The 24554-nt window shown below is 42.0% G+C and overlaps 1 protein-coding gene across 1 annotated transcript in view; it reads left to right on the top strand.

Moving 5' to 3' along the window:
• Positions 1-3764: 3764 nt before the first annotated feature.
• SLCO2A1 (solute carrier organic anion transporter family member 2A1) overlaps positions 3765-24554 on the top strand; it is a 56124-nt gene continuing 35334 nt past the window's right edge. Inside the window, exon 1 of the mRNA XM_018555335.1 lies at positions 3765-4094. Within this exon, the coding sequence (XP_018410837.1) occupies positions 4014-4094 (81 nt within the window). The 5' untranslated portion in view covers positions 3765-4013. The remainder of the gene's footprint in view (positions 4095-24554) is intronic.

Below are 24554 nucleotides of genomic sequence, written 5' to 3' on the forward strand. Positions count from 1 at the left end.
GAGTGCCAGAGCCCGGTCCCAGCTGCAACCGCTGCAACCCTGGTAGTTCTCATGAAAATGCCAATTATCTGCACTGGTACTCGAAAAGTATCTGTGCATCCCTAGTTAATAGATTACAATTCTCCATACCTGTAGTATAGACACACATTCTGACTTAGCACAGTCTACACAGAGAGGGGGATTTATCAAGCCATGGGCAACTGCTCCAGATTTTGTCTGCTCCAGTTTTAATAAATTCCCCCCAGAGATTTTCCCACTTTTAGAGCAGGGATATTTTTATTTTTATTGCATCCATGTTATCATAGTTTTTTTTAATCTGTAATATTTTTTTTATTCTGCAAGACATTTGAAATTGGATTTTCAGTGAGCAGTAAACATAAATAACTGTTTGCATTCAAAGTCATATTGAATGAAAAATAAGCAAAACATGAAAAATAAAATAATATTTTTCTTTTTCTTGTTTCTGTTTTCTTTCCCTTTCCCCCTTTTTTTCTTCTTTTTGTTTTTGCCTTTTGCTTTTTTACTTGTTAAGGAAAATATTTTACATATTATCTCCCATTTTGTTTAAAACAAATAGAGGAAACGGGTGTTTTTTCTTTCATTTGGTTTCTTTTTGCAATTTATCCTATAAAATAGATAAAGCACATACAAGTTTATACTCCAAAAATACACTTTCAACAGATGTAGCTGCATTCCGACAACTGCTATATGACAATGATATTTAAATGCATCTTCAAATGTCATCTCACGGCTTCCCGAAAATATATTTAGCTTTGTAAAACATCTTTTTTTTTTTAGAATAGCTAAATATTCTGTTTGTGGAAAAAACTTGGTAAGCATTTAAAGTGTGTCTGAACCAGCTGGTTATGGATCCTCGCGGCTACCATTGAAACCCCACTAGTTATAGTAAATTTTGGACTGTGTATAAACATTTGGGGTGTGGTACCTTTACCTAGGTTGTCGGCTCACGTTTCCCTATAATACACCCTAAAGCAAAAATGTAATATATCACAGCCTACCAGTCGTTAGATGTGGTGGCTGCATTCATTTTCATTTTTTTCCAGCTAAGTACATTTTCTGCAAGTACAGAAAAATATCTGTTGATCCTGATGGAAATCCAGTACCCTTGTTACTTCCTGTGTACTGAACTGATATCTCACATAATGTTATCAAATTTCCAAGCTATCTTCTGTAAACTACACAACCCCTTCATCCCTATGTAAGATAGGGGTGGGTGACATGTTTGTATTCCATACCTGGAGATCAGCCCAGTGTGACAGCACTTTATAGTTACAGTACGGTGAGTGAGCGTTGTCACCTTAGGACAGAAAATTTGTGACTGGCACATTCACCAGGAACAAAGATTTAAGAAAAGCCAATGCAGCCACCACAGATAAGGACGGGCAGGCTGCAATATATGACATTCTTCTCTTTGGGTTTAGATACACTTTAGGTTCATTTTTTTGTATTTTCTCCTAGGAACATATAGAGTAGACAGGTGCAGGGTGTAATGATGTGCAAAGTGCACGGTGTGAAAGGTTTAGGGTGTAATAATGAGGGGTATTGTTTAAAGCTCAACTCCGGGCTAAACAAACATTGTCTAAGTACAAGAGACATGTGGATTCTTAGTTGGGTCGTGGTGTCCTTTGTATATTGTTTCCAGATATGTGCAGTAATCTGCATTTTACCTCTGTACAGTAACTCCCCATAATGAAGAACGGTCACTGCAGCTCTTTCTCACTCGGCAGGCTAGTCTCACGGCTCGCCCCGCCCAGTTGTAATGACAGATCAGCGTCCCCAAATGACCTGGGGATGCTGATCTGTCATTAAACAATAACAACTAGGCGGAGCCGGGCTTGACGCCACGGCCGGCTACGCCCAGTTCTTATTCATTCGCCAGGACCTGCTAGATCCCGGCCAATAGGAAACAGTTGGGCGGAGCTAGCTGTCACTGCTAGCTCCAGCCAATTGTATATTCTTTTGCCAGTGTTTTTATTCATTATTTTTAATTTTCTCTTTTTTTTTAATTTTCTTTAAACTATTTTTCCCCCCTACATTTTAAAACAGTTTTTAAATGTTTTATCTTTTATTTATTTTTATTTAAAAATCAACTTTGTGTGCACCAAATGTGTTTGCACACATTTATTACCTTTTAAAAGTAGCAGTTACATCCTCACTGTGCTACACATAGACTGTGAAGAGAGCAGAGCTGTGGGAGGGGCACAGAAGGTCCACCCACTACAGATTGCCTGCAGAAAACTACAGGAGGGGGTGTAGATCAGACCAGTCACCCTGCACAAGGAGAGAGACCAGCAGTGACTGGTCTTTATTACAGGAAGTTCCTGCACAGAGGCAAAGTTTCTGGATTACTGCACAGATCTGGAAGAAATACACAAAGCTCACCAAGAATCAAGTAAAAATACACATGGCTCTTGTATGTAGACGATATTGGCTTATCCTGGAGTTCAGCTTTAAAGAATGACTCCGAGCATATGAAATCTTAACCCTTACAGTGGGGCTACCCCTGCGCTGCAAGAGGTAAGTGCTCATGTTGTCTATGGAGCTAAATAAAGAAGATATACTCACCCGACTCTTGGACCCAGCTGACTCCTAGACTGGTCCCTGCAGCCTCTCTCCCTTTTGCTCGAGCGAGCAGCCAAGGGACATTCGATTGCCAGAACTGAGGGGGGAGAGAGTCTGCAAGGACCGGTCTAGCGGCCAAGTGGTACCAAATTCGGGCGAGTATATCTTTGTTATTTTAGCTCCCTAGACAAAAAGATCACTTAACTGCCCCACTGCAAGGGTTAAGATTTCATATGCCCAGAGTTCTTCTATAAAGAAAATCTATAGTTTTGATTCTACATTTCCTTATTTATGATGTTCAGCATTAAAAAACAGAAACCCAAAAAATAATCAGGTGCATAGGAAACGCTGCGTTTCACAACTTTGTATTTACCACCTGCAGCCGTCCTGCACACAAAGGTCTATTCTCTGCAAGCAGAGGCTGAAACGTCTTAACTAGTTCATCAACACAGTCTGCAAGGAAGGAAGATAGTGCTAGGCTTGCTTATAGAAAGCCCAGCACACTGTCATGGATGCAACCAGTAAACATTTTTTATTTGTAAAGTAAAATATTAAATAAATAAATAAATGTTCTAAAATTACAGTTCACAAATTTGGAAAAACAAATATCCACTTAATTGACCAAAAGCGATCATAACTTTTCTCTGCAGTATACAGTATATATATATATATATATATAGGAAATATAGTGCATGTATAATGCATAGATATACATATGTATCTAATGCACTTTCTTTGTTTCTCTCTCTTTTTCTTTCTTTCTCACTCTCTTTCTTTCTTTCTTTCTTTCTTTCTTTCTTTCTCTCTCTGTCTCTTTCCTTATTTCTTTCTTTCTTTCTTTCTTTCTTTCTTTCTTTCTTTCTTTCTTTCTTTCTTTCTTTCTCTCTTTCTCTCTCTCTCTCTTTCTTTCTTTCTTTGTCTCTTTCTCTCTTTCTTGCTTTCTTTCCTCTAAGTGATACATTTATTTCCCTATTTCCTATAAGCAATATTCACAAGCCAAAGGTGGCTGATTGATGACGCCGGAGCGGAGCTTTGTGTCACACTTGCAGGACTTTGTAGTTTGCCCCCTCACTTTCCTCATACATTTCCCAAGTCATTGAGTGTTTTCATTACACTGTGTGCTCCTGCATTTCTCTCTTGTCCCAATTGTTTGAAAAGTGGGCGGAGGGAGGGAGAAAGAATCTGTCATAGTGGAAAAGTTATAAATCCTCCCCTTTAACTTAAACCTCTGCAGACACCTGAGCTGACAGAGAGAACTCGACTGCTTGTGCCCGGAGAATGCAGAAGAGAGACAGCCTGAGCCTTTCCAGTGACTGCCATACACTGTCATATACAGAGAGAGTGTTCTGTCCAGATCTGTCTCTTTAGATAAGTCTACTAACTGACCCCAGACTATTCTACACATCTCTCTAGTACTATTCTGCCTGAAAATGGGGGTGAAACTCGGAGATAACAAGTCACAGAGCAGAACCCTGGCAGGATGTAGTAAGGGAATCTTCAGCAACATTAAGGTAAGATGCTATTTTCACATCCCTTTGTTATCTCAGTTCAGTATGGTGAGCCTAGTATGTCTCCATCATATACTGTCAGTTCAGTATGGTGAGCCTAGTATGTCTCCATCATATACTGTCAGTTCAGTATGGTGAGCCTAGTATGTCTCCATCATATACTGTCAGTTCAGTATGGTGAGCCTAGTATGTTTCCATCATATACTGTCAGTTCAGTATGGTGAGCCTAGTATGTCTCCGTTATATACTGTCAGTTCAGTATAGTGAGCCTAGTATGTCTCTGTTATATACTGTCAGTTCAGTATGGTAAGCCTTGTATGTCTCCATCATATACTGTCAGTTCAGTATGGTAAGTCTAGTATGTCTCCATCATATACTGTCAGTTCAGTATGGTAAGTCTAGTATGTCTCCATCATATACTGTCAGTTCAGTATGGTGAGCCTAGTATGGCTCCGTTATATACTGTCATTTCCGTACCGTGAGCCTAGCATGTCTCCATTATATACTGCCAGTTCAGTAAGATGAGCCTACCATGTCTCCGTTATATACTGTCAGTACAGTATAATGAGCCCAGTATGTCTCCGTCATATACTGTCAGTTCAGTATAATGAGCCCAGTATGTCTCCGTCATATACTGTCAGTTCAGTATAATGAGCCCAGTATGTCTCCGTCATATACTGTCAGTTTAGTATGGTGAGCCCAGTATGTCTCCGTCATATACTGTCAGTTTAGTATGGTGAGCCTAGTATGTCTCCGTTATATACTGTCAGTTCAGCATGGGGAGCTTAGTATGTGTCCGTTATATACTGTCAGTTCAGTATGGTGAGCCCAGTATGTCTCCATCATATATTGTCAGTTCAGTATGGTGAGCCCAGTATGTCTCCATCATATATTGTCAGTTCAGTATGGTGAGCCCAGTATGTCTCCATCATATACTGTCAGTTCTGTATGGTAAGCCTAGTATGTCTCCATCATATATTGTCAATTTAATATGATGAGCCCAGTATGTCATATACTGTCAACTTTCAAAAACCTCCCTAGTAGATGTAGCATGTATGGGAGCTTATGGTTGCCCATAGATGGGCAGATTGCTCACCAGCTTTAGCTGCAGAAGGGAAGTCTATGGTTCTTCAGTGGGACTTTTGCACCTACAAACACATGGCAATTTTTATTTACCTGACTCCAGATGTTTTATTCTAGCTCACACACAGTTACTTATTTGTGACTGATTAAAGGCTGATTTATAGAGAAGGGAATATTTCATAAGAGAATTGAGACACCCACATCACTAGGGAGAACAACTACATGTATGGAAACCATCATCACCTGCAAACAAAGCGATCCTTGAAGTTTTCCCTTGCACCCAACATGTGCGTACACTTCTGAGTGTATACTGTATGCTAGTCTAAAAGGCTATGAACCATGAAATTGGTATATCTCAGCACCGAGAACAGAGAGCAAACCAAACACCTCCAGCTCATATATTTTTATCTCGGGTGTCCTAGACAAAAATACTAAGATTGTTCCCATTAAATATAGTGTTGAATAGCTTTATAAGGTGTCAAGGTCCTTTGTAAGGTATGGGAACCCCCCTCCATATCTTAGTTCTTTTATAACGAGGCCAGGGCTTTGCATAGTCTAAAGTCTTCATTTTATACCTCTGGATGAAACTGTTGTGGTTATTCCAAACAATCCACTTCTGTTGTTGAATACTGAAACTAAGGAAGTGAATCAGAATGATTCTGTTAGAGATGATGTGTGGGTTGCATTTACTTCGTTCTTACAAAAAGATTGTGCCAGTCCCTCTTCATAAGTGCTGCTCATCTAGTAGCTCAGGAGCCACATACGGCTCTCAGCTACACTTGCAATTGCTCTGGACAGCCCTCCAGCTAGCCAGTACCCATGTGTCTGAACATTTATTTATGATTAATTCCTATATTACAGGTGAAACTCGAATTAGAATATCGTGCAAAGTTCATTTATTTCACTAATGCAACTTAAAAGGTGAAACTGATATATGAGATAGACTCATTACATGCAAAGCAAGATAATTCAAGCCGTGATTTGTCATAATTGTGATGATTATAGCTTACAGCTCATGAAAACCCCAAGAACCCCAAATCCACAATCTCAAAAAATTAGAATATTACATGCAATCAATGAAACAAGGATTGTACATAGAACAATATCGGACCTCTGAAAAGTACAAGCATGCATATGTACTCAGTACTTGGTTTGGGCCCCTTTTGCATCAATTACTGCAATTACTTTTGCACGATATTCTAATTATTCGAGTTTCACCTGTATATCATTTCTATCTATGAACCACTAAGTCCAGGTTCCTTGCAGTGATGTAGCTTGCCCTCTATGGTCTCTACCATATTTATACAATTACACTCTCCAGCATTAGTGTAGTCAGAAATCAGTTAAGATGTACCAGGGCTTGAGATAACTAATCCTGACCCATGACAAAAACAGGGCCAGTAAGTTTCTGTAGCTTTATCCATCTTTTGTATTAGTCTAGGGAGCTCAAAGAATGACTTTGAGCTCCGAAGTTGATGTTTTGGCCCTGACCACGCTGTGAGGTTCCTTGTTGATGGAAAGGATTGGAATTGGATTGGGGTCTGGAAAATGTCCATAGACTTCTATGGAACCATCTACTTTATTTAGAATTCTGTGGAGCAGAGGGATCAGAGGTGTCCTGGCAGGGGCGTAACAAGAAATCACAGGGCCCCATAGCAAAATTTTGTATGGGGCCCTGTGATTTCTAGTTACGCCCACCTGATAACCCAAACCGCCCACCTAAGGGTGACCCTGCAGAGCCCACCATAGACTCTCTATGGTAGGGTCTCAGGCAGGCGGTCAAGCCCTCTTACCTGTCAGCCCTGATCCTCTGTCCGCCTCCTTCTCCTCCACGATCGACTCCTCCGTCACTGGGCCCTGCCTTCTCGATTGTCGGGTCCCGCCCCCTCGATCGCCGGGTTCCGCCCCCTCGATCGCCGGGCCCCGCCCCTCGATCGCCGGGCCCCGCCTCCTCGATCACAGCCGATGACGGGCTCAGCCACCTCCTGCGAAGCTGCTGGTTGTCACCAACTCAGCAGCGGCTGTGAGAAGGAACGGAGCGTTCCTCCTCACAGCCCCCAGTGGCAGCCAGCAGCCTGGCTGTCCGAGCAAGATGCCATAGCGACCCAGGCGGCCCGCATGGCATCAGGGAGATGTCCTGGCCGGGCCCCGCCGTGCCTCAGGCCCCATAGCGGCCGCCTGGGTCGCTATGGTGATTGTTACGCCACTGTGTCCTGGGCAATGCAGTGACAGTCCACGTTTTTGAAGCTTCTGGTCACCTAAACAAGTTATTTAGTGTTACTGTATACTTCTTGAAAGAAACTATGTAAACACAGGGAGCACATACAAACTCCATGCAAATAATGTCCCTGGTGGGATTCAAACCCAAAGCTGCAAGGTGAGAGTTCTAACTAATTAGTCACCATGACAATACATTACCAGTCAGACATAGTTTGCCTCAGTACACAAATTCAAGGCTATTATAACAAAGGTTTTATGAGTGTTAGTTCATATATAGACTGGCTCCCTGCCATCCTCTTATTTGAATATGGCTCACTAGCTTGTAAAGGTGCTTATTACTATAATTTAATGTGACTTTATGGAATGTCATTTTACCCAAACCAGCAGATCATACTCCTATGTATGGTGTTTATAATGCCTGCAATACGCCTAATGTGGAGCAGATTTCAGAGTGTAGAAGGAAAGAGAAGCAGCCAATATGCCGTCACATGCGCTGTTCACCATTGAAGTGTATCTCATATCATCTGTACATTAACAGGGTTATTCACAAAAGGGTGAAGAGATTGGGGAAGGCAGGAGAAGTGAACATTCTAGGACAACATAGCTGAACTGGAAAGTGAGCCGAATTAGAGAATGTTTCCAAATCAGCTATTTTGTCCTTCTCCTGCCTTCTCCAAACCCCTCACCCTTCAGAAACTTTAGTTATGTCAAGGGGGAAATAAGAACATTCTTTAATCTGTATGTAAAATTATGCATACCTGTGAATAAAATGGAATCATTCAACTTGGCTTTACAGCTTCTTCTATATTAACATTTATTTCAGCATAAAGGAATAATAAGTTGACAAGTAATATATCTGAAATAAAGGTACAAGTGGCGAGCCATTTTAAAACATAGCTGTCCCTTTGGCTAACATGGAACTATGGACAAGATAAAAATGATATACACACTGTTGCCTCAGTTTTTGTTTTTAGAGTCCCCCGGTAAGGGGCTGTTCACACCACCATCTGTGTGTTAATTGCATGGTTCCTTGAGATTAGAACACAGTACTGCACAGTGCACCTCCCATGTGATTACAGTGTGGGAGGTGCGTTGCGTGGCATTCATTTGAATGGCACCCCATATGCACCACCTGCCTGCAGTGAGATCGGCCTGGCTGCAATCTGCGTTACCGCAAATACCGTGCGTTGTGGTGCAGTTGAAAAAATAGAGTGTGCATGAATTAATGCATGGATGGTGGTGTAAATGGGCCCTCAAATAGTTTTATGGTCTGTTGATCCTGCCAGAAAATCTGTTATTTTTCAACAGGGTGACAGCCGTATTTATCCTGCAATAAAATCACACAGCGGCATTTGTCACCCTGTGGACAGGTCTTAGATAGACATGAAGTTTTAAATGGACTTTAAAATGTAACTTTGTATAAAAATGTAAGGTATGTGGACAGGTAGAATCGAGTTTACTAAAGTCATGCCAATACAATATTCTGGGGCATAGTTGACAGAATACAATAATAATATACAGATTTAATACAGTTAGAGATACTAGCGGAATAGAATATGTCAATGAGAATGACAAATAATGAGGTACTAGGGCACATTAAAAATCTTTGAACTTGGGGTGTGTAAAAAAAAGGTGCCAGGTGGTAGAGGGAAGAATGAGGGTAGAAGAAAATGTATGGGGAGAGGGGAAAAGGGAAATTGGGGGGTTGGGAGGGATGAGGGTAACAGAAACAATAATGGGAGGATCAGGGTAGAAGAAACATTTATGGGAGAGGAAAAAAGAGAAACCACAGGGTAGAGGGGGGATCAGGGTAGAAGAAACATTTTATGGGGAGAGGATAAAAGGAAAACCGGTAGGGGGTGAGGATAGCAGAAGAATGCAATAAAGGATTATTTCCTGCCTGTTCACAATCTTCTTCACTATGTAGAAGAAGTTGCCCATTGTACACTTCTGCCACCTGGCGGAGTGAATGGACTGCTGCGCATGTGCCCGCGGTATGTCATGACCTATCAAGATAAGCAAAGATCCTGAAACTGTAAGAACACTGGGAGAAGATGTCAGTGCTGGCGAGGGAGCCTGCTGATGTTGAGGTGAAGTATAAAGTAGTTTGGCTTTAAGTTAGAGACAAATGGATTAAAACCTAACACCAGGTAACAATTTTTAAGCAGTTACAGCTGTGAGTGTTTTTTTTTCTCTTTTGGACAAATGTTTAAAACATGGATAAAAGCTGACTGCTGTAAGCACCCCCACAACCATAATATGCTTTGTCTTAATGCCTGTAACGTCTACTAGACAGCTTGGTCTGTTACAGGAAGTGGAAACGTAACGGATCTACCAGCAGGATCAACAGGTAATAAAACTTTGTTACATGGACGCTCATAAAATCAATAACTGCTGTTTTAATGCTACTGGCAGACTCTATCATACAGTACATGCCATTTTTGATTTGGCCCATAGGTCTACTTTAACTTATAGAAGACAGTTGTCTTCTAAGGGACAACTACACGAGAAGTCAGCTGTATTGCAGTCTAGTACATTGATTCCCTTTCCTATATATTTAGTTCTAATAAGTAGTAGTAATCAACATGCTTAGCCATGAATATTATTTCAACACCTTGGTAGGTATTGACCAAGCTTCACCTTGACCAAGCTATAATGTATGTATAGTGGCCCTTTAATCATACCTCCCAACTGTCTGAGACAAGAAAGAGTGACACATTATAATGCAAAGTATATAAGCAAAGCACACACCGCCTGCCACGCCTCCTGAGACGCGGATCACAAAGAATCCATATGCAAAAACTGATTGGTTAAACCCACAAGTCCTTCTTTTTCACTACTTCTTTTTCTTTATATTGGCCCTTTAAAATAACAAATACAATAATTTAGAGGTTGGATAAAAGGTAAAAGTGCAGTAATACACTTTTCATTGATATATAATAACTTTTTTACTGAGATATTTACATCAGACCAACATGAGGAACAGAGCGATTTGTTTTCAAAAGAAGGCCAGTCCTTATAAATAAGGGACAGTTGGAAGCAATGCTTTAATCAATATATCTTTTAGATTGTAAGCTCTCACGAGCAGGACCCTTCTAATGTTCCTGTTTTGAATTGTATTGTAACTGTACTGTCTCCCTTCATTTGGTAAAGCGATGCGCAAACTGTTGGCGCTATATGAATTCCGTATAATTGGTGTGTCCAGGTGGACGTATTTTCTGGTGCCTTACATATGACTCTGCATGCAGAAGCATTAAACCAGATACAAATACACATTTTCACACCCTTCAATGTTTCTTTTTCCTTAAGGTGGCCATACACTCTACAACCATATTTTACAACTAAAGTCTTGCGATGGTTGTACAGGGATTAAAAAAACGTACGATCTGCCTATCTTGGACAGGCAGATAACTCCTCAGAAATGTCCACGTGGACACAGCCTATGACCTACCAATACCGATAATGCTGTATGCGTGCAAACATCCGAAAGATACATGACTATTTTACATCAGTGCAGATTTCAGATGAGATCAATTTACTTTTATGTGGCTGATAATACTTTTGTTGGGTTGGGCTGGCCAAAGCTGGGCAGAGGTCTGACAAAGAATGTCAGTTGGTGGAATAGTTTTCTGTCCTTGGACTCGTGCTCTCAGGACCTGCCATGATCTTTATAATTTGGCTGATGCTTAATAACATTTCAGTATGTTGGGTAATCACTTTGTGCAATAAGGGTCAATGACTGCATACAGAAGTGTTAGTGATGCTCAAAACGGAGGCATTGCTTGGTTTTACCAGGTGATGTATAACCAGCCTTACAGCCGCTGAACGATGTTAGGACACCATGATGCAGTAGTTGCACTGTGTAGCCTGTTTTCCTTCAGTCCTGTATAACTATGATTACAATGTTCACGCCAGGTATTCTATATTCAAAGTTTATCTCCAACCAAAATGTTTTATACTTTCTGTATTGCTGATAACATTTTACCAGCCCATTTGTAACATACCAAAGACACCCTAAGACAAAAGATAGCTTACAGCAGTGGTTCTCAACCTGTGTAAACTCAGGACCCACATTTGGGATGCCATTCAAATGACTGGCGATGCAATGCAACGCACCTCCCGCACCAGAATGCACTGTGAAGGAGTGCCATCCATATGTCCTAAAAAAAACAACTAAACTACCTTCTCACTACTACTGCTTGTTTTTGTCTAAGGGACCGATGTAAAGGACTTTTACTTACCGCATGCCATTCCCACTGCCTCCAAAACCTATGCCGGCAGTCTCTTACCCCCTCCACTTTGGTGGTCATCACATCTAATGCAGAGTCCATAGCCTTGTATTATATGTGAGCACACAGAGGAACATTCCAGGAGCAGGAGTTGGGGGGAAATGAGGTGAACACCAACCTCCAGGGGTTTGCCCCTAGACAAAAACAGTGCTGGGGTAGCTCCGAGGGGAGTTTTTTTTTTCTTAACCAGAGATAGGCTTTAAAGATCTACCAACATTGTGGACAGATCTGTAAAACTGTGATTGGGATAGTTCTTTGTTTTTTAAATACTTTAAAGTTAATTTGTCATATGTGGCTGACTTCGTTTCTAGTAATACCTTTGTTGGGCACGTTGGCAGGACGGTAAGATTTTTTTGAACCCCACATTGAATACAAATTGAATAGGGTAAATTCAGGAGCAGCAGGTTATCATAATAACAATAAACAAATTAAAAACTTTTCTAGCAGTTATAAACTTGTTAAAGTAAATGTACAGCCTGAACTTTACAGCAGTGGCGTCACAAGGGGGGTGCGGCCCGCACCCGGGTGACACCATTGGAGGGGTGACATCAAAATGAATCACAGTCATTTTGGTGTCACTCCCCTCTGAAAAGTTGGGCGCTCGGTCATGGACCGAACGCCCGACAGTATCAGGAGAGAGCCGCCGGCAGGTATCAGAATACTGCAGCGCGTGCGCGATTACATCATCGCGCACGCGAGTGGTGACGTCACGCGCATGCGCAGTGACGTCTCGGCATGGTGACAATCGATTACTGCTCTGGGTGTCACCCAGCCTCGTGACGCCCCTGCTTTACAGGGAGGTAAGGGTTAAAACCCGTCAGTCTCTTTTGCAGACCGTGTCCTGGTCAACCTTCACTTCCTGTCCCAGGATGCATCGGGAAGTGAGAGTAAATCTCTTATAAGTGAGAGTGCTCCCCTCTGAGATGGTTGTCACTGGAACAGGTGGCCCCAATGGAAGATTTACCTTCACTTGTTTTTCTGGTGTCAGCTCAAACATTTAGGAAATTCCCCTTTCTTCCTGTCTTGGTGGTCTTCTCATAATCAAGTCTCATCATCATGAGATCAGCCAGTTATTACAGACTAGGATGGCAACTGTAAAATATCAGGTGACCACTGACCCCTGACTACAGCCCACAATTGTGATTGGTTCTATTTCAGAGCAGCTCACTTTAATGAAAATACAGATATTGTTTAAGAGTTCCGGGTATATTAAATTGCATGTTAACCCAAAAAAAAAAACCTGCCAATGTCCATTCCTCTTTACATACCATTTCAAATTTTGCCACTTTTTAATTATACATAAAATATATTACAGATTAAAAATACCCGCTGATTCTGCCAGAATGCATATCCATGGTAGCGTGGTCAGTTTGCACCCATACTCCTTTCATTGGCCTGCTTGTCCAGTTATCAACCCATGATATCAGAGGGTGACCCTCCCCTCACCCAACCCTGCAGAGAATAATTGACAACGGCTCCTGGAGAGAGTCTTGCTGTCAATACACTTGACCTAACCATGCCCCCACAATACAGAAGAGTGACAGGAAAGTGGTCATTGCATTCAAATGACCACAGAAGGAATCTTCTTATTAAGGTGTTTGGGGGTCTTTAGCAGTGTACAGTGATGTTTTACAGATTATGGAGTATTATGATGTAATAGCCTTCTTGTATAATGCTTATTTCACATAACCTTTATTGTTAGACAGGTTTCAGTTGATGAGGGTGCTCTCCGCACACCTTACAGCAATCCCGGCCAGTAAGAATGATGGTGCTTGTAGTGACTACCACGGATGGCACCGTGCAAAGTACGAAATGAAAAAACAGGTCACCAGCACTCAAATTATTTAAATAGATATGTCCTTTTTAATGGACAATTATGCCACGACAATCAACAAAGCCAGGCTTTGTTGATTGTCGTGACATAATTGTCCATTAAAAAGGACATATCTATTTAAATAATTTGAGTGCTGGTGACCTGTTTTTTAATTTTTTTCACTTTATTGTTAGACAACATTTATATTTACTGTATATCTGTCTTCTAAAGACCATGTACATGGGAAAATAATGTTAGTAGCATGTTGGCTATTATTCCACCAAGAGAGCTACTCTTAAATAAGACTGCATTATGCAATAATTGGATCCAGCAAAAACACAGGCATTTGTGCCAACGATCTTACTCTACTTAACATCAATATACAAACTTCTTACGTGGTGTGAGTCATTACTGGTGACAGATTTGGCAAAAGGCAAAATGTTAAATCTTAAGATGAATAAGGTAACGTAGGATACTGTTGGCAATATTACAGACTGAGGTGAAACTGACTTAAAGGAGAACTATGGGGTTAAAGCTTTTCCCCATAGTTCTCCTTAGGGTAACGGGAGGAAACAAACTAGTGTCCTCCCGTCACCCTAGGCTCAGTATACAGCGAGCTGTAGCTCGCGGTATACTGAGACGCCGCAGCTGAAGCGGATCCCGACAATTATGCCGGGATCCGCCCAGCTGCGTGACTGACAGCTGGCTCTGCCTATCTAGAGGCAGAGCCAGCTGTACCCGATCCTCCCCCATTCGTTCCGCCAGTCAGCGCTGGAGGATCGGAGCGGGGAGGGGGAAATCCAGCCCCTCCCCTGTTACGGCAGAGAGCCGTGACAGGATCGAGAGGTGAGCGAATGCCGGTATGTGTTCGCTCACCTCCCGATCTACTGAGCCGACCTGTGACAGTCTCATTGTCACAGGTCGGCTAGAACTATGAGGTGAGTGAAAAGCACTCACCTCATAGTTCTCCTTTAAAGGGAAAGTAATACATTTCATAATATCATTATTATTGCTTTTAATAGTATCGTTATTGATTTCTATAACATTCATATCATTGACAATTAAAATTTTGCACAACTAAGGGGTCTATTCACGAAGCTGCCGAAGGATCTGGCCGTAGCTTCGGCCGATCCTTCGGCTAGCTTCGGCCCCAGGACCCCTTCGGTTCAGTAGAACCGAAGGGGTGCTGTACGGGCTATTCACAATAGCCCGTACAGCTCCCGATCATGGCCGAGCGGCTCAGCCGAGCCGAACGCATATGCATCGGCTCGGCTGAGCCGCTCGGCCATGATCGGGAGCTGTACGGGCTATTCACAATAGCCCGTACAGCTCCCGATCATGGCCGAGCGGCTCAGCCGAGCCGAACGCATATGCATCGGCTCGGCTGAGCCGCTCGGCCATGATCGGGAGCTGTACGGGCTATTCACAATAGCCCGTACAGCTCCCGATCATGGCCGAGCGGCTCAGCCGAGCCGAACGCATATGCATCGGCTCGGCTGAGCCGCTCGGCCATGATCGGGAGCTGTACGGGCTATTCACAATAGCCCGTACAGCTCCCGATCATGGCCGAGCGGCTCAGCCGAGCCGAACGCATATGCATCGGCTCGGCTGAGCCGCTCGGCCATGATCGGGAGCTGTACGGGCTATTCACAATAGCCCGTACAGCTCCCGATCATGGCCGAGCGGCTCAGCCGAGCCGAACGCATATGCATCGGCTCGGCTGAGCCGCTCGGCCATGATCGGGAGCTGTACGGGCTATTCACAATAGCCCGTACAGCTCCCGATCATGGCCGAGCGGCTCAGCCGAGCCGAACGCATATGCATCGGCTCGGCTGAGCCGCTCGGCCATGATCGGGAGCTGTACGGGCTATTCACAATAGCCCGTACAGCTCCCGATCATGGCCGAGCGGCTCAGCCGAGCCGAACGCATATGCATCGGCTCGGCTGAGCCGCTCGGCCATGATCGGGAGCTGTACGGGCTATTCACAATAGCCCGTACAGCTCCCGATCATGGCCGAGCGGCTCAGCCGAGCCGAACGCATATGCATCGGCTCGGCTGAGCCGCTCGGCCATGATCGGGAGCTGTACGGGCTATTCACAATAGCCCGTACAGCTCCCGATCATGGCCGAGCGGCTCAGCCGAGCCGAACGCATATGCATCGGCTCGGCTGAGCCGCTCGGCCATGATCGGGAGCTGTACGGGCTATTCACAATAGCCCGTACAGCACCCCTTCGGTTCTACTGAACCGAAGGGGTCCTGGGGCCGAAGCTAGCCGAAGGATCGGCCGAAGCTACGGCCAGATCCTTCGGCAGCTTCGTGAATAGACCCCTAAATATTTATGGCCCTACTGTACATTGTTGTAAAACATAATAGAGGATCAAAAAACATGACTTTTCAAAGTCTTATGCTGGTTTGTTTATTATTTGTTCTCCGGTCCCATCTGAAAAGTCAGAATTCCCGAAGCAGATTGATGATAGGAACCACCATGCTTTGTGTATAAGCAGTGGCCTATCTCCAGTGGTCTGACATGACCCAATTAATGTTCTCCAGTTATCCAGCAATGATCATCCTTCCTTGAGCAGCATCAGCCAATCATGGTCATGGAAGGAGAGATATTGTGTGCACTCCTTACAGCAATGTGATCTGGCAGAAAGAGGGTCCTGGAATGGCTGTGACAGATGCCATTGTTGATATTAACCTAGAAGCACGTGGTTCACCATCAGCACACCAAGATACTTGTCCGGAAGCAATTTTACCGACCACAAGCCATGAACATAGCCTTTAAATTCATTTTACACACTTTTTCTCCATGGTCCGTGGTAGGGGGCATGGTAGGGGGTGATTCCTTTACTTACATACATTGAGCTAAAGCGAGACCCTTTTTGATGGAGGTTCCCCTGCATGCAGAAATGTGTGGCATGTACTGTGATGTCCATTCACTGTCCAACAAGCAGGCTGGAGGAGGGGTGGTGACACAAGAGATGAAAGCTGCAATCCCTCAACAGTAATGTCACAATACAGTATATATTGTGGCAGTGCAAGTGTAAAACCGGAACGATGAAGTGATCCCCAAATTTGAGGTTATTGCCCAAAGTAAGCAATCAGTCATTTTTTCATCAGCCCGACTGGTCATTATGGGCAACCCTTTTGTGCTCAATTTAAGTTTCTCTTTTTTTTAAATTTATCAAGACAAAATCTGGAGTAGCTGTGCATGGCAATCAATCAGCTTCTCTCTTTCATTTTCAAATCTTAACTGAACAAATTGAGGAGAGAAGCTGATTGGTTGCCATGCACAGCTGTTCCAGATTTTGTCTACTCCAGTTTTGATAAATTCCCCTCTCTGTTTTTAAATGTCTTACCAAATGGACTTTGGACTATGATACTGCAGTGAAGGAAGAGCTCTATCAGGACTATCAGTAAGAAAGCAGTTTAAATTATGTTTATTGCAAACCTTGTTAAAATTCTTCCCCACAATAACCTTGAACGTTGTTTTCATGACAATCTTTTATAGTTTCTGCAAGCTTTTCATTTTCACTTGTGAATATATTAAATTATTCAGTTGACTTTTTTTTGCTACAGTGTCAACTATGCATAATGCCCTTACTTGTTCTATGGTAGTGAAGCTGTATAACAGCCAGCTTCACTATATGTTATAACAAATTCCCCACCCTTCAACTGGCCATACACCTATAGATTATCTGCAGATTTTCTATGGTCAGATGGAAAAAGTGCAACAGATTCCTCCATCTACGCTAAACTGTGTGCATGGAGGAATCTCCACCCGGGCCAAGCTTCTGTAATCTTGCTAGTCGGCCCTGCTGGCTCTCAATATACCTGAACAATGCCTGCATCCAACCAGATTGTTCAGGTATTTTGAGAGCCAGCGGGGCTGACTAGCAAGATACTGAAGCTCGGCCCGGGTGGAGATTCCTCCATGCACACAGTTTAGCGTAGATGGAGGAATCTGTTGAATTTTTTCCATCTGACCACAAAAATCTGCAGATAATCTAGATGTGTATGGCCAGCTTTAGTGTGTACATCTGAAACTAAAGTTACAGACCTTAACACAGCCTCAAGATTGGGCTTTAAGTTTTGGGGTATGATGCAAGTTAAGGTTTAGTTTGATGGGTTCAATTGAGAGTAAATATTAGGTTTATCAGTTACTATGAGGTTAGGGATTAGTGAGTGGCTACTCATTTTTTTGGATGCTATACATTCATTTTTTGGGTGTGATAATTGTAAAACAAGTGGGAAAAGTTATTTAAGCTCAATATTTGTGTTCCAAATATTCTGGCGCCAAATTTCAGAAGCAAAGAACAAATGCAATTATATAATAAAGATCTTTGCACCCAACACTATTTCTGCCTCTTTCTGTGAGGTTACTGTATCCCTTTTTTGTTTGTGGGTTATTATTGTTGTGTTATGATCTTAAAAAACATTGCCATGCACATATTCAGAGTTCTATTCGTACAACTGGCATTCATAGCTGTGTGCAGTTCATACAAACTAAACTAACAGTCATTTGCACTAACGGTAACCACTTAAAGAAGAACTCTAGACAAAGCAGTGTGCGGGTAGCTCGTTTTTGTCAAGGTGCTAAAAAAAACATCCCCCTTCTTCTCCAGTCTCTGAAGCCTCTCTCCTCCACACTGCAGCATTGAAATGTTCCTCAGCATCCTCGCGTCTATACACCGCTGCAATGGGGGGGGGGGGGGGGGGGGGGAGGAGGGGGGGGGGGGGAGGCAGGAAGGACGGGTCTAAGAAGAAGCCGACTCCACAGTTCAGGTGAGTATTACTTTTTTTTTCTAACCTAGACAAAAATGAGCAATAAAGGTTTTGTCCAGAGTTCTTTAAGAAATCAAGATATTGTTATTGAGTGCAGGAAAATGTTAGCAAGAAAATGTTTTGCTCATGGCAGCCAATCAGAATCCTTATTTCATTCTGCAGAACTGACAGTTGGTGTCTAATTGTTTGCCATAGTACTCTTATAATAAAGCCCCATTGTGCAAGTACCCTACATGGCATAATTTACTGACTGTGTTGGAATTTCTAGTGATAAAATGTAGGGTGTTCCTTCTGATAGTCATTGATATAGTGTATAAGACTATAATTAGACACGTTATCAATAGCTCATGAGTCAGGTCACCTAACCTCTACTTCCTCAGTCCTCCCTAGCATTGTGTGCTTACCCCCTGTAGCACAAACTTTCCGGTTTACTAGTAGATATCCTTCTGCCTGCAATATCTGTTTCCACTCACCTCTCCTCTGCTTACTCTGTATCAAAGTAAAAGCACACATTGAATGCAGCTGTAGATGTAGATGTGTCTTAGACTGTAACATAAAAAGAAATCATATTTGCCACGAAGACAAATAACTGCATACCCCAGCCTGTAAACACGAGTTTATTTAAAAGAGCTTCAGCATAACAATTTTTTGTCTATAGATTGTAATGACAGATCTGAATAACTCTGTTATATTAACCTATTCAGTTTACTACTGAAGCTGAAAAACATACCTTCCAACTTTCTAATCTCGGAAAGAGGGACACATGTTAGTAAAATCCAAACATATAGATGGACATTGGGCAACAGGCATCAAATATCTGTGGGTACCTCTACATGTCTATTCATACCTCTTGTGGCTGAATATTTTTAGCTTAGAAGTAAGAGATATTGGAATCTATGAAAAAAACTGGCAACATTCACATATTCATTAAAATATGCACATTTTATTTATTTATTTACTTATTTTCCAAACCCTACTCACTGCTATACCAGGCAATCAAGATAATTGAATGTTTTTAGATAACTGGAAATTAATAGGAGCATTGCTGTGACTTTTTTGACCCCTATTACTGAATCAGTATTGTTGAAAGGTTAACACATGAAGCACAGGAATGAACGCTTCTATTTGTATATTAAAATATAACTTTTTTCTTTATATCAAAGTGACACTAAATTTAGGAGGTAAACCTTAAAAATACATTCTAGTACCTTAACTATTAGCAAAAATGTATCTTATTCGTCTATCACTTGGTTGTAGATCCTCAAATCATCTCTGAATTGGTGCTGACACTGTCCTTCCTTCTGGAGGGTGGCTATTTATGTTCCCCATGGTCCCTGTGTGTGTTGTAAAGTAGTCACCGCTCCAAGCTCGCTCCCGTGATGGACTACAATCTCACGTTTAGTTTACTAATTTGTATTGAGATTGTAGTATAATAGGAGTGAGCTTGGAGCGGTCGTTACTATACAACACACACAGGGACCATGGGGAAGAAAAGTAGCCACACTCCAGAAGGAAGGACAGTGTCAACACCAATTCAGAGATGATTTGAGGATCTACAGCCGAGTGATACACCAATCAGATACATTTTTGTTAATGGTTAAGGTACTTAAATGCATTTCTAAGGTTTAACTCCTGAGGATAGAGTCAGTTTAATGATTAAGACCTTCTCTGATGGTGAGGCATGGTAGGAAAAAAGAGGAGGGCCACACGCAGGTCCTATCTTTACATTAATGTTAGAGCCCGGGGTATTCTAGAACAAGGTGTTCATGTCATGTGCTCGGTGTAGATGCAATCAATGCAGAGTTCTTCCTAACCTCTGTAAAGCATAGTTTCCAGTGCTGATTAGCAGTTTGTTTTTTTACATTTGGCTCAGTCTTATACTGTAATAGCAACCCATACACACTTGTACTGTAAATGTCTATATATAGTTCCTAAATTTGTTTTGTTTTTATTGTGCATTAAAGGAGAACTATGAGGCGAGTGCTTTTCACTCACCTCATAGTTCTAGCCGACCTGTGACAATGAGACTGTCACAGGTCGGCTCAGTAGATCGGGAGGTGAGCGAACAAATACCGGGTTCGCTCAACTCTCGATCCTGTCACGGCTCTCTGCCGTGACAGGGGAGGGGCTGGATTCCCCCCTCCCCGCTCCGATCCTCCAGCGCTGACTGGCGGAACAGAGGGGGTGGGTACAGCTGGCTCTGCCTCTAGATAGGCAGAGCCAACTGTCACTCACGCAGCTGGGCGGATCCCGACGTCCATGTCGGGATCTGCTCCGGCTGCGGCGTCTCAGTATACTGCGAGCTGCAGCTCGCGGTATACTGAGCTTTGGGTGACGGGAGGACGCTAGTTTGTGTCCTCCCGTTACCCTAAGGAGAACTATGGGGAAAAGCCCTAACCCCATAGTTCTCCTTTAAAAGTATTTGTTAATCAAGGACCTTCAACTTGACATTTTACATTGGTCAGAATGATGACACAGTCTTGTCCGCGAGTGTAGAGCAAGTTACTAAATTAGTACTAAATTACTGGCTGATATCTCTGGTCCCTGTTGATTATGCTGTACATCTACTTTCCTTCTCTTCTTATACAAGGATGGATCCTACACAACCAGTATAACAAGGGTGTTCTTAGAAAAAGATGGATGTATTAGCCAGTTTTGATTATTGCATTTCTATAGATCTGAGAGACTCTGAATTGAATACTGTATATACTTTATGATTTTATTTAACATGTTCAAGACTAAAAAAAAAAGAAAAAAAGTGTCAGGTAAAAAATATTGTATTCTAATACTAATCCTTTCTTTTTAAAATAGCAGGTAGAGGTCTGTGCTTATTTTCACATGCTTATAGACTCTTCTTAGCCCCTTTGACAAGTAAAACCCTGTTGTATACCAAGCCCAATAGCTTAAGCTGAAATCTGCATACAAAAGGGAAGGAGTCAATGCAGCGGCTCATCACAGCAAGGAGCAATTTCTAGGCTGCCAATCTGATTCTCATTACTGATGTACTTTGCTTTAGCTCTGCATGGGCTGCCATAAGAATCAGTCTCCTCCTGTCACATGAGTGTGGAAGAGATAATGCTACATGCCAATGGCTCCATACGTATTTAGCTGCTGTTTAAGCTGCTGTCACAGTGATCCATTTGGTCATGGTGACCTCATTGTGGCATAAGTTTGCATGACCCCATCTACCAGCCAATATACATGATGGGTTTGTCTGCTGTTCTAGTAGATTTACCGAGCTTGTACATATAAAAAAGTCACATTGCTGTACACAGCTGGCAACACTTACAAGCTCAAACCACAAACACACATTATGTATGAATCAATATGTGAAATTGCATTCTCTTTTCATATATAAGAAGTAAGAATACAGGTTGTCCTAGAAATGTTTCAAAGGAGTTAATGAAAAACCCTAAGCATTCATCTAATAATTATGCAGCATTTGAAAGTGTATTGTTCACCTGTCAAATATTGCAGTGACATTTTTGTGCCTTAAAATTCCAAATAGATTACTAAGCCGACTAATAACACAAATACAGGTCATTAGTCATTTAAACTTACACACCAAGATTTCCCAAAGGTACCGTAAAGCTGCAATACAGTAATATGACTGCATGATGCTAAACATTGCTGAAATCAATTCAATACAAAGCACACACCTTAAAAAAACTGTGATTGGCTTTGCTGCAAAGAGTAGAAAGTCATATTCATGGATTTTGGCTTTATCAATCATGTAACGTTAAATTTTTAATTAAATGTATGAATCATACAGCATGTTGGAGGATGGTGACTACAGGGTGCACGTCAAGACAGAAAAATCTACCATCAAGCTAGAGAATGAGACAGAAAAAAAACATTAAAAACCCCAGAAACCAATATTTGATATAAATCAGAAAATCAATGACCGCAAGTAACAGTCAGGAAGAAAATCATGCCACTGACTAGAATAGAATGGGGGGCTACTAGGATATTAGATGACTAATGCTTGGAAGAAAAGGCTCTAAACAAAGGCATACCAGTACATATCTCAGATTAATAAATTAAAGAATAAAGTTTGATAAATGGTGTAACAACATGGCACTAAAGCCTGGAGTGAGAAGGGGGAGAGGGGATGCTATATATGTGCAACTGCAACATTCAGTCACACTTTGCGGTTTATAATATACACTATGTTATAAAATATAACTTTTTAGTTATATTTTACAACTGAAGTTCAGACTGATATGGCAAATTAAAAAGTGGACTTTTTAAAAAACACAATGGAAATAATCCATGAGCCTAAGGGGGCTAAACCACAAACAGTTATAACACCCCTACTTTTCAAGTTCTGCCTTTTTAAGGCCATATGGTAGGATACTTTTCTTGGTGGACCTGGGACAAATGCTCCTTTTGAACTTTGAAGAAATACATCCTGGTAAGGTATATATGTATGCATATATACAGTATATACACACACGGGGTCATTTTAATAAAAGGGACAAAAGAGGTTATTTACCCTAAGCCCACCATGATATTCCCACGTGATGGAGTTTGGACTGTTATGCTATAAAGGAGTTTGTTTCTCAATCCTTTCCCTCTCTAGGAAAGATGAGGACATCATCTGTCAGTCAAAGAAATCATTGTTATTCAAATATCCTTTATCAGAATAAAAATAATTTAAAATAAATTGTTCCATACCATAAAAGTACTTTTATAAATCCACACAGAGCTCTGTTACTTTCCAAAATACTTGTCATTCTTTTCCCTCTGTCTTGTGATTCACATAGCACACTGCATAGCCAGCGGGGTCATATACCTGTCTGTTATTGCAGAATGGTAGCTTCCTGCGTCACCTGCCTCCTCATTAGATTATAAATTAAATTAGTACTAAAGCCTCTGCTTTTATTAGAACTACATCCCTCTTGACCAATTTATCACCGGACAACTAATTAATATTTCCAGCAAACATTTGCACATTAACCTTTTGCTACCATAGCCTCTGCCTTTCTTTGCGATGCCTCCCCGGACTTTCTTTTGGGGAGCACGTACTCAGAATGCCATCCAAAATTACCTGATCCCCTCCTCGTGATTACATGTCCCATAATTCCTAGTGTCATTGTTTATGTGTGTCTCATCATTGACATCATTGTTTCAAGACATCTAGGCCGCCTGTGTATTCAGTGCACATTGCATTCAGCGTCTGCAAATTGGGCTGTAGTTTGTGAGCACACAAAAATGGTGGCTACTGTAAGGCTCTATAGATCCTGCAAGGAAACGTAACCACCCAAAAACTATAGACTGGGGCAGCGATCCTGACAGGACTGAATGGGAAGAAGGTCAACTTTAATATGACCATGAACATGAGGAAGGGCAGGGACACCCAAAACTGTCTTCAGTTGCACTGATCTATGTACCTTTTTAATAGAATAAAACAGATAAAGCATGTAAGGAGTGCCTCACTGATTGTGGATTATTCAGCAGAGTGAAACCTGCTGGTGATGAGCACCCAAATTTAGATGTTTGTGGGCGTTTGCAACTCACCTATCTGGTTGTATATACATATGTATAGTGCAATAAAAGATGCAAGATATGGTTTAAGCTTTATCATAGAACATTACCAGGAAATCACATATTTGGCTCTTATGAGAAGTCTGCCAAAACAAGTTAAACTGCTCCGAGTTATAAGTTAATTCAAAGGAGGGCAGACAAATATTAGTGTCCAAACTGAACATTTTGTTCAAGGGGTATTATTTTCCTTGAATCTGTTTGTTTAATGATTCTAGTTCTTGGCCAGGCTGTGATTAGGGAGGTCTTTCTCTACCCTTTCTAGTTGGATTATTTGCCAGCTATAGCAGAATCATCACTACGGAAATCTGTTCAGTGTGTGTGAATAGCAACTCATGTAAATGTTGTAAATGTTACTGTGCCAAGGGGCCTGTGTTAGGATTGTTTATAATCATACCTTTTAAAACTGCCCCCCTTCTGATATTGACTACTTCCCTGGCTGTCCCTGGTGCACCTACTTATGATGGTGCCCCATACTGTTTTTTAACACTAAACAATAATATACAACTCTTAAAAGGAGAACTATGGGGTTAGGGCTTTCCCCCAAAGTTCTCCTTAGGGTAATGCGAGGACACAAACTAGCGTCCTCCCATCACCCTAAGCTCAGTATACCGCGAGCTACAGCTCGCGGTATACTGAGACGCCGCAGCTGAAGCGGATCCCGACAATTATGTCTGGATCCGCCCACCTGCATGAGTGACAGCTGGCTCTGCCTATCTAGAGGCAGA

Source organism: Nanorana parkeri, unplaced genomic scaffold (genome assembly GCF_000935625.1).
Source record: "Nanorana parkeri isolate BGI_ZX_2015 unplaced genomic scaffold, ASM93562v1 scaffold192, whole genome shotgun sequence".
In the NCBI taxonomy this organism is placed as follows: domain Eukaryota; kingdom Metazoa; phylum Chordata; class Amphibia; order Anura; family Dicroglossidae; genus Nanorana; species Nanorana parkeri.